A 9,660-nucleotide genomic window follows, 5' to 3' on the forward strand; every position below is an offset into this window, starting at 1 on the left:
CAGCCTAGAACAGATTCGTGGTCTCTGCACAACTCACCTGCCCCCCAATTCTCATATGCTATCCAGTCTTCTCAGTTGACCTTCCCAGTTCTGCCTCTGGCATTACTGGGTTATGCTGCTGCCCCATCTCCAGCCATCTGAGTCTGTAGAACACTAGTGGGAAGAATGGCAGGGTGGGGTTGCGAAGCCCAAAAGAGCCAGGAAAGGCCTAAGACTCTCCAATCTACCTTAAAACCGTCAGAGGCTTGGCTAACACAGCAGCTTCTCTGTAAATGAGGCCAGTGCCTTAAAATGAAGATACCATACAAAGATCCTATTAATCCTGGAGAAACTTGGATAACTGGGCTACATTGTATAGTTATTAAAGTGGGAAAATAAAGCTGGGAAAGTTAATAGCTATCAAGCAAAGTTCTTTTTAATAAACTTCATCCACATTTTAAAGTCTTGACGGTTTTAGTGTATGTGTTAAGTTTAAAATGATGGATCGCTGTGTACAGAGCTACCTGAAATTTGGAACTTGTTTCCAACTGCCAGATAGACAATTTTCTAAAAACAATTTGGAAACAGGTTTCAGATTTGAGAATATGTGTACCCTGCAATAACCAGTAACTGTAACCCAGCAGCGTGTGCTACAGAAATAATCCTAAGTATGGAAGAAAGACTGTTTAAATCAGCACATCTTATATAAAAAAACAAACATAAAAATTGTGGCTAATGACTCAATGTATGTAGCACGCAAAACTAAAAATCTCTAGCTATGAACAGGTGCCACCCGGCATAAAGGAAGGGAACAGAACATTACAAATGGCTGATGAACAGAACACAAGTCACAGGAAGATGGGACTGTAGGCTTCTATTCTCATACTTAATAGTCACCATTTCCACTCATATATTTAATGTTTTTAAATCTGAATGTTTAATTTAGCCTCGTTTTAAGAATACAAGGGAAATCATAGTGCTAAATTTTAAAATTCACACTGAAATACAGTAGTAAAATGAAATTCTTTTCAACCACCCAGTCATTTTGCTATTTTTTGGTGAGTATATAGTCTGTGCCAGTCATTGTGAAAAAGTCTTTTTATTTTAAGAAAAAAATTTAGTCAACAAAAAAAATTTAACAAGTTTCACTTAGCAAAATACACCCAAAAGGAAATCACAGTACAAAGAAAGTTTTAAGTCAAGGCCTCACCAATTCCTACAGTATTAGTAATGTGTCTCAATTTTCAAAACTAACTTTTAAAAAGCTTAAACTTAACCTAAAAGATTTTAAATGAAAATAAACTAGAATGAACAAACATGAGAAATGTTCCTCTTTGAATTAGGGATCTAGCACCTTGAGTTTTCAAAAAAAGCACACCTCCCCAATGTGTTCACGATGTGGTGTAAAAGATCCACATTTAATGTACTTAAAACTACTTTAACTCAGATAACATCACTCCAGAAAGTACACTACCAAAATGTTGAGAAAAGCTGAAAATGGTTTTAGTTTACTCAATATAACATGCTAGAAGAAAGTTTGCATGAGAAAACACTGAAGAGGTAATTTTTTAATCCAGATTTTACAAACTCATGGTGCAAAATGGGTCCCACGGCTTCCTCTAGAGTAATAACTGCTTTTCACTGCTTGTTGGCTGCCTGTGAAAATTTGATTGAAATAACTCAAAAGCTACTACAAAACTAGTCATATCCACCCATGCTGTTCTGGCCACCATAGCCAGCCGCCCCGTAACAGCCACTCACGGACTGGCTCTCAAGGCCACTGTAAGTGGACTGGGTTGACACCCCTATGCCTTGCATCATCTGGCTGCTATATGCCCCGTTGCTGGACCCTGTCGTGGAATTCAAGAAAAGTTCTATGTATCTGTGCTGCATGTTGGCCCTATCTTTGGACATGGCCGCCACAGCTTCTTCGTGAGTGGCAAATTCGACATCAGCTTCGCCGGTCACTCTTCCATCAGGGCCGATCTCAATATGGACTCTCACTGGGTTGAGTGGAGAGAAGAAGTTGTAAATGTCGTTCTCCGTGGCTTTGTAGGGCAGCCCCCTCATGTGGACGCAGTGTCCAGTGGTGCTCTGGACAGTGAACTCGCCATCTCCATACCTTTGGTCATACATCCCAGAGAGACAGTAACTGAGGTCTCTTCCAAACAGGTCGGTGGTGAAGCCGTAGCCATCGCTGAGGCCACTGTACTCTTCATAGCCCCCATAGCCTGCACTGTAGGCACCAGACCTCATCCTCTCCAGGCCTGCTTGCTTGACAATGCCGATATACCTCCTGGCTGTGCCAGGCCGGTCATAGGGCCCCGGCCGCTGCACTGACATGAACTTCAGAGGGGGATCCGAGTATGACCTAACTTCTTCCTGACTGCTCTTGAACACCTCAATATACCTGTGCCCTATTCTCTCCTTGTGCTTCCCTAGAGCCTTCTCAGCTAACTCCTGTGAGGCAAACTGCACAAAGGCTTCCCCTGTAATCTTGCCCTCGGGGTCCACAGGCAATGTGATCCCGTTTGGCACGATTTCCAACCCTGAGAAGAACTGAATGATTTCTTCCTTGGTGCATCCAAAGGGGAGTCCTCGAAGTCGCACGAAACCATCATTGGCGGTGTCAGCACTGTTTGGACCACTGTGCTTCAACACCCAATCCATCTCGGTTCTGTGGGACTTGAACACCTCAATGTACCGATGTCCCATGCTTTCCCTGTCTTTTTTAAGGGCCATTTTTACATCATCTTCTGATTCAAGTTCAACAAAAGCCTCACCACTCTGCCTGCCTTCTCTAGTGTAGATAAAATGAACGCCTGCGACCCCATCATGAATTGTGCAGTCGGAGAGGAAATTCTGCACATCCTCAACAGAGCAGGACCAGGGCAGGCCACGGAGCTTGACTACAAAGCCTTCACCTCCCTCGGGGCCCAACATCATGGACACTTGACAGAGCAGACGTCAAACAAACTTGGATGCGGCTTTTTGTGGCTGAAAAGAAAGCAAAAACTACTTTACATAAATTTTCATTTAATATGTATAACAAGAATATACAGTAAATAGTTTCCATTTTACAGATGAGGAAGGATGAGTGAAATTAAAGATGTTAAGATATATGAGCGGAGATTCAATCCTACGTCTCTCCAAAAATAGTTACATTACTCACAGATAGATTGAAAATAACAAATTAACAAATTAGGGGGTCTTAAAAAAAGAAAAAAGTGAAACAATGGAGAGTAAAACTTGAAGAGCAAAATAGTGATCTGGAAGCTTCAGTCAATAAGACAACATCTACAAATTCTTATGGTCAATTACTATGAGTTCTAGAAGGAAAGACAAGAGAATGAATTGAGGCAACATTCAGAAATACTAAGAACTTGTCAGAACTACAGGAAAACAGATGAGCTGTACTGTTGAATCGCTGAAGTAAAAGGCAAGAGAGGTTAGGTGTGACCTGGCACTTTGAACACAGAAGAATCTAAGTACTGGGCAGGGCATTTTCTTGTTTTATTTATTCCACGTTATCTGTTGTGATGAAATTTGGTGGTTCATTTAAAACAGCACCTGTGTGATTCTTCAACTACAAGCCCTACATTTAACCAATTTGCTTGTTTGTGGCAAAACGCTACAGAAGCAAAAAGACGTGACAATCACAGGCTATTTTAAATCACAATACAGAATAACATTTCCTGTGACACTGGGGTGAACCAGAATCAGTGTTCGTATCAGCAACAATGCTGCAAGGATACAAGACAGCAGTGGCTTCCAAAGCCTAAGGAAGTATCATTGTTCCTACTGTCAACTCAAACAAAACCTGAGTCAAGTGTGAGGTTAAACTAAGACATATCCAAACAAGCAGGTAAGTGCATCAGCAGAATATCAGTTAAGTGTGATGCAAATGTAAAAATCAAATTATATGCTTCTCAGTTTCACATATTAAAAAAGGATCAACTGGGAATTCTCTGGTGGTCCAGTGTTCAAGACTCGGCACTTTCACTGCCATGGCCCTGGTTCAATCCCTGGTTGGGAACTAAGATCCTGTAAGCAGCACAGTGCAGCCAACAAAAAAGAAAAGAAAAGCGGGGTGGGGGGAAGATCATAAAACACATTATGGGGACTTCCCTGGAGGTCCAGTGGTTAAGACTTCGTCTTCCAGTGCAGGGGGTGAGGGTTTGATCCCTGGTTGGGGAGCAAAGATCCCACATGCCTCCAGGCCAAAAAAAAGTAAAACAGAAGCAATATTGTAACAAATTCAATAAAGCCTTTAAAAATGGTCCACATCAAAAAAAAACTTAAAAAAAACCACATCATGTTGATCAATGTTAACACACATACTTTGTTGTGTTTCATTGATGGACTACAAAGGGAATGAACTCCTCAGTGTACAAGAGGCATGACAGGTGCCCTTCCTGACAGGGTGTCATGAAGTGCAAGTGGCATCTGACACCCAAGAGTCCAAACTGAAAAAGAGTAAAGATCAAATCCATGTGAAGGGTTGTATTGTGAAGAGTAGGAGTTGAGTCATCAGATAGCAATATACACATAACAGAGAGACAATAAAAATACAGACAGGACCCAAACTACATTCTTAGTGATCAATGCTCAAAATGGGCGCTAGTACACGGAAATTGTTTCATGAAATTGTCATTTCACATCAAGTGAAACAGATGTAGCTGTTAAAGGTAAGAGCCGCCTTTTCAAGAAATCTGGGCACGTTGGTCATTATGTAGAAAAATATAAAGCAGAATCCTACCTCAGATGAATCCCCAAACTATCCCAGATGGAATGGGGTATTTATACTATTAGAGCAAAATAGATTTCTAAAAACCCCACAATTTAAACAAATTAGAAAGCATGGAATGGTTAAGTTAAGAAAAAGAAAAGCAAACTGCTAATAGAGACACAGTGAAGCAAATTAGAACAAGATTTAGAAATTTATAAACAAGGAGTTGTTTCTTCTCATAGCTGAGCTTGTTATCTGTGGCTCTGCTCGGTCAACTCCACCTGCCCCAAGAAATCCCCATCTTCACAAACGCTTCACAGAACACTATTTTCCTTATCAATTAAGGAGATTATCTCATTTCTAACCAACCCCGTAATATACACCTTCCCAGATACCAAGTTTGCCTCCAGCTACTTGCTGATTTGCTTCCCCTTTCAGTAAAATCTCATCCTCAAAAGGCCTCTACCCCCCCAGAGTGAGATCATGATCTCACTCTGCCAAGGACCTCCACTGCAAGAAAGGAACATTTTTTTATCTCCCTCTTTTCAGTTCCCACAGCAGGATTTAACCATTCTCTCTGGAAATCCTTTCTCCCCATGGCTCTTGGTTTTCCTGTTAATTCCTTAGGCACTCTGCCTCTCTGAGCCCTTCCTCAAGGTTCAACTGTACGCAATCACTGGCCCTTCTTTCTTTTTATGCCCCCCCCACCCCGCTTTGTAGGCAGCCTCACCTGATCCTTATATGTCCAGGGCCAATTCTGGGCTCAGGAACCCAAGTTCCCAGCTTTAGGCTCCCTGACGCCAAGACTGGTATACAAACTCTATTCCATAGTATCACCTATGTACCACCAATGAACGCAGCCTTTTTTCTGTAACTCTTCTATAGCAGCATCCTGGTCAGCCTTACCTGTCATCCAGAAGCTCTAGAATGAAACTAAAGTAATCCTTGAACAACTCCCAAGCCCTTAAATCCAATGAGCTCATCATTTCTTTGGGGGTCATCCCATTCTCCACCCTAATCCTATTCCTAACCCATACCTAAATTCTATTCAGTAACTCTTGACTCCAACAAGCAATAGTTTTCTCACATCTCTTCTCAGTCCCTAGCACACTGCTTGGCATTATGATTTGAATTATCCAATCATCATCATCTTTGTGCACTGCCCTCATATCCCTTTCTACTTCTTTTTAATCCCAGTACCAAGAGCCCTTTCCAGGACACATTCACATCTGATCTTTGAAACTTTTCCAACCCTTACTGCAACCTAATCTGTAGCTCTTTTAAAGTGACTTTATGTCACTCTCCTGTTCTAAGACCTCAGTGGCTTTCCACTGCCTGGAACACAAACCACGGGGCTAAGGGGGCGCTCAGGCCTTGCAGCTCTGACCTGCAACACACGCTCACATCACCTGCATTAAAAAATATATATATCCTCTTATTCCTGTATTTCTCTGTGCCTGGAGTGTGCCAGGCTCTCTGCTGCCTTGGGTGTGACACGCGTAGTAATTATCTCTCCAAATATACTCCTCCCAACCTTCTGTCTACCTAAATCCCACTAATCCTTAAGGTCTCAGCTCAAATATACCACCTTTCCCATAAAATCTTCCCCTCCCACAAATTAAGTCTTACAGTTCTATGATCCCAGAGCATTCTAGGGAAACAAATTCATGATTTGTTTAAAACTCTTCAAAAATGCCCGAGAGCCTAGCAAGGACAGACTGATCTATTCAGTAGGTCACTGTGGTCCTACCCCCAGCACAGCAGGCCCAAGATTAGCAAGAGATTAACTGATGGCTAGGTGGGGTCAACACCACCCTCTAGAATATGGCAGCCTGGTTAGGTTAAAAAAGACAAGCAGGGGATAAAAATAAAAAAAGACAAGCAGGAAGCATAAAAGAACACAGACATTTCATGTAAGGACTACTTAAAACGCCCCATATAAAACAATTATAAACGTTTGTTTCAGAAAATAATATTTCAAAAATAAAGTGACTTCTCCTCTGAAGGCAATGTGAGGAGAGCACTCTTCCAAAACACCTATCTATATTTCTAATGTACACGATGGAATATCCTCATCTTTGCCCTCAGAATCCTCTACATTTGGATTCTTTGCACTTACAATACTTAGAACATTAACTAACACTTGAGAAAGTTAAGAAAGCTGGAGTTCTGCTCAACGTTAGACTTACAGCTAGTGAAAAAAAAATTTACTTCACACTCAAGAAAGTTTTCTGTCAATAAAATAAATCAATTATAAACTGAGAAATTACTTTTCTTAAAATAGCTCACCTTAAAGAACAGCGGGGGATGCCCACAGTCGAAGACACTCCAGGCAGGTAACGAACTGTCCTAAAAAAGAGCGATAAGGCCGTCTTGCCTCAGTGCCCCAGCACTCCCAGAGTGAGCAGAGCCAGCGGTTCCCCGGCTGGGCTGGGCTCCGGGCTCCGGGCTCCCTTCCTCCGGAAAAGCCAAAACCCGGGCTGTAGGAGGCGTTATACAAAACCGCGGGGCTACCTCAAGAAAGTGCACGCCCGCCCGCCCGCCCGCCCCCACAGCTTTGAAGCACTTTACCTCTTTCCTAGGGTAACGCCGCCGAAGAGTACCAGCCTGGAACCCTCCCACTTGCCCTGAGAGATGTACTCAAAACGCGAGTTCTATACACGAATACCCAGGCGCGCTAAGGCAATTTAAATATGGAGGGCGGGAGGGGCACTATCGGGATGGAGCGGGGGCAAGGTCAGCGCGGTTCCGGGAAGCCGCGGGCGGGTAGGCGGGCAGGGGGCGAGGAGCTGCGACGCCGACCCGCACGGGAGACCAGAAGCGTGGCCATATTTTCACAGGGATGGGCTCCAGAGAAAGGTGGTTTGCTAGAGACTATTCCAACAGTATTTACAATTTACAAGCATCCCTGGAGGACTGCGTGGAGATACTCAAGACTTTCTTTCCCAGTTTTATGTGATAGCTTCACTTCTTGAGACTTAATATACTTGGTCTAACATTAATCTTTTAACCGAGGAAGAGTGAGGAGAGGAAATGTTGAAATATGCTTTTCAATAGGAAAAACATCAGTACCATCAACCACAGCCACAGGACAAAGCTGTCCCCAAAATACTTATGTCCAGCGAATTAGTTTGACAATTAAAGCACATTCTTAGTTTTAGAAACGTAGAACTGAGAAAGTCAAGTTAATTTCTGAGCCTGTTGTCTTAGAGGTAGTATCTGCCTTGCCTTATTAGCGTCCTGTAATTATTACACGAAATACTATTTTCGGGGTAAAGACCTATACAACTGTAAAGTACTACAATTTAAGAAGTATCAGTTTCAAATTCTCTATAAGAGGGTTTTCAAGAGGCTTCATCAACCGTCCCTCTCCTCTGCCCCCAGAAAAGAGTGAAATCTAAAGGGTAGAACCCAGTCATCCTAACGGGCCGAACCCCTTCTGCCTAGGTTTATCCCTGCTCCTGGCTCATTCCAGTGTGGTCCGCACACCAACGGCTGAGACGCCTCCTCGGGCACACACTCGGGGGCGGCCAGAAGCAAGGAAGCCGATTCTCACGAGACTGAGCCGCGGCGCACACACAGTTGAAGCGCTGAGGCCCACCCCCCTCCCCGGCAGCACCTTGCAATCGCTGCTGGCGGCGGCTGCTAACAAAATACTGCTCTCGGGTGCTGCAACTGGAGACCGACTGAACTGAACGTACCGAACGGGGGGACAACCAAGGATCTTGCGCGCGCGCGCGCGCGCACACACACACACACACCCCGGCAACTGGACTATGACGTAAGTGACATACGGACCACCCGAGAATCTTGTTAAAATTCAGATCCTAAAACAATAGATCTGGGCCGGGGTCGAGACTCAGCATTTCTAACAGGCTCCCAGGACGGTCTCCAGAACGTGCTCTTCCTCACTCTACTATACAGGTTAGGCAGGATTTAGTTCGGATCCAGGTGGACCAATCAAGATAAACAGGGCGCGCCTGAACGCACGGCTGATTAGGTTTCTCTAGGGAGCACACAGGGCGCTTTAAACTGCACCCGCACCGTCTCTCTTCAGAGACAGGAACTCGGCGGGTCCCCGGCTTCACTCCCTTTATTTGTGTTCCAGTGAGGCCTGAAAAGCATTTCGTCCTCATTTGTAAATGAATTTTAAACTACAGCTGGCAGCACTCAGACTGTTCTAGCCGTCTCAATCACTCAGAAAGTTCTACCTCTTAAATCACGGTTCGTGTGAGACCCCGCCTCAGGATTACGCGGTTGACTCTTTGGCCCTAAGACTTACCGCTGAAAGGAGCAAGACCGATTTCTATCTTCATGAAGCAAGCGCGGTTCACAGCCAAAGGACCCCCAATTCCACCCGACGCTTAAAAACGCAGAGGATTCCGGGGCAAGGCCAGGTGCATCTCCTTTTGTTATTAACCTGAAACTGAAACTCAACTGGCTGTGGGGGAACGCTTCGAACGAGGCTTGAAAGTGCGCTCTCAAGATCGCGGGCCGGCAGGGGCGCGTCTGAGCGATTTCGGCGGGAAGCGCGGTATGGGTCCCGGACACCAGGCTCCTGGCGGAGGCACCGGAACAAGGTGAAGGGGTTCGCTCGGCCTCCACCGGGCGATCCGACAGTCTCGGGTCGGCCAAGCCCTCCCTACAGGAACGCGCGACAACAGGGCGCCCCATCCCCGGGCCTGGGCGGGGTCAGCGGGAGCTTCCGGGGCGGGGCGAGCTACGGGTGGGGGGAGGGAGGAGAGGCTTCCCGGGCTGCGCGAGTTGGGGGGAGGGGAACGAGGTCACGAGGCTAAGGCTCCCCGAGCCCGGAGGTGGAGGGGAGCTCCCGGGGCAGGGGGACTCACAGGAGCGGCAGAAGGAAGAGGTTTCAGAGCGGGGAGGGAGGCGGGAAGTGTTGGCGGCGAGGTGGGGAAGAGTTCTCCGGCCGGGCTTCCTGGAACCGCGGGGGG

At 45.4% G+C, this 9,660-nt stretch overlaps 1 protein-coding gene across 8 annotated transcripts in view; it reads right to left on the reverse strand.

Moving 5' to 3' along the window:
* Positions 1–981: 981 nt before the first annotated feature.
* Positions 982–9,660, reverse strand: part of HNRNPF (heterogeneous nuclear ribonucleoprotein F) — a 21,103-nt gene continuing 12,424 nt past the window's right edge. For 4 of the 8 annotated variants that reach the window (XM_007115694.4, XM_007115693.4, XM_007115695.4 and 1 more), the window contains 2 exons: positions 6,998–7,057; positions 985–2,976 (listed from right to left, as the gene is read on the reverse strand). In XM_007115694.4, coding sequence (XP_007115756.1) covers positions 1,678–2,925 — 1,248 coding nt within the window. In that variant the 5' untranslated portion in view covers positions 2,926–2,976; positions 6,998–7,057 and the 3' untranslated portion in view covers positions 985–1,677. Of the gene's footprint in view, positions 2,977–6,997; positions 7,058–8,990; positions 9,267–9,660 lie in introns of all 8 variants that reach the window. The other 4 variants (XM_024115685.3, XM_024115686.3, XM_024115687.3 and 1 more) reach the window with 4 other exon arrangements.

The sequence above is a fragment of the Physeter macrocephalus genome, unplaced genomic scaffold (assembly GCF_002837175.3).
Source record: "Physeter macrocephalus isolate SW-GA unplaced genomic scaffold, ASM283717v5 random_667, whole genome shotgun sequence".
NCBI classification, from domain to species: domain Eukaryota; kingdom Metazoa; phylum Chordata; class Mammalia; order Artiodactyla; family Physeteridae; genus Physeter; species Physeter macrocephalus.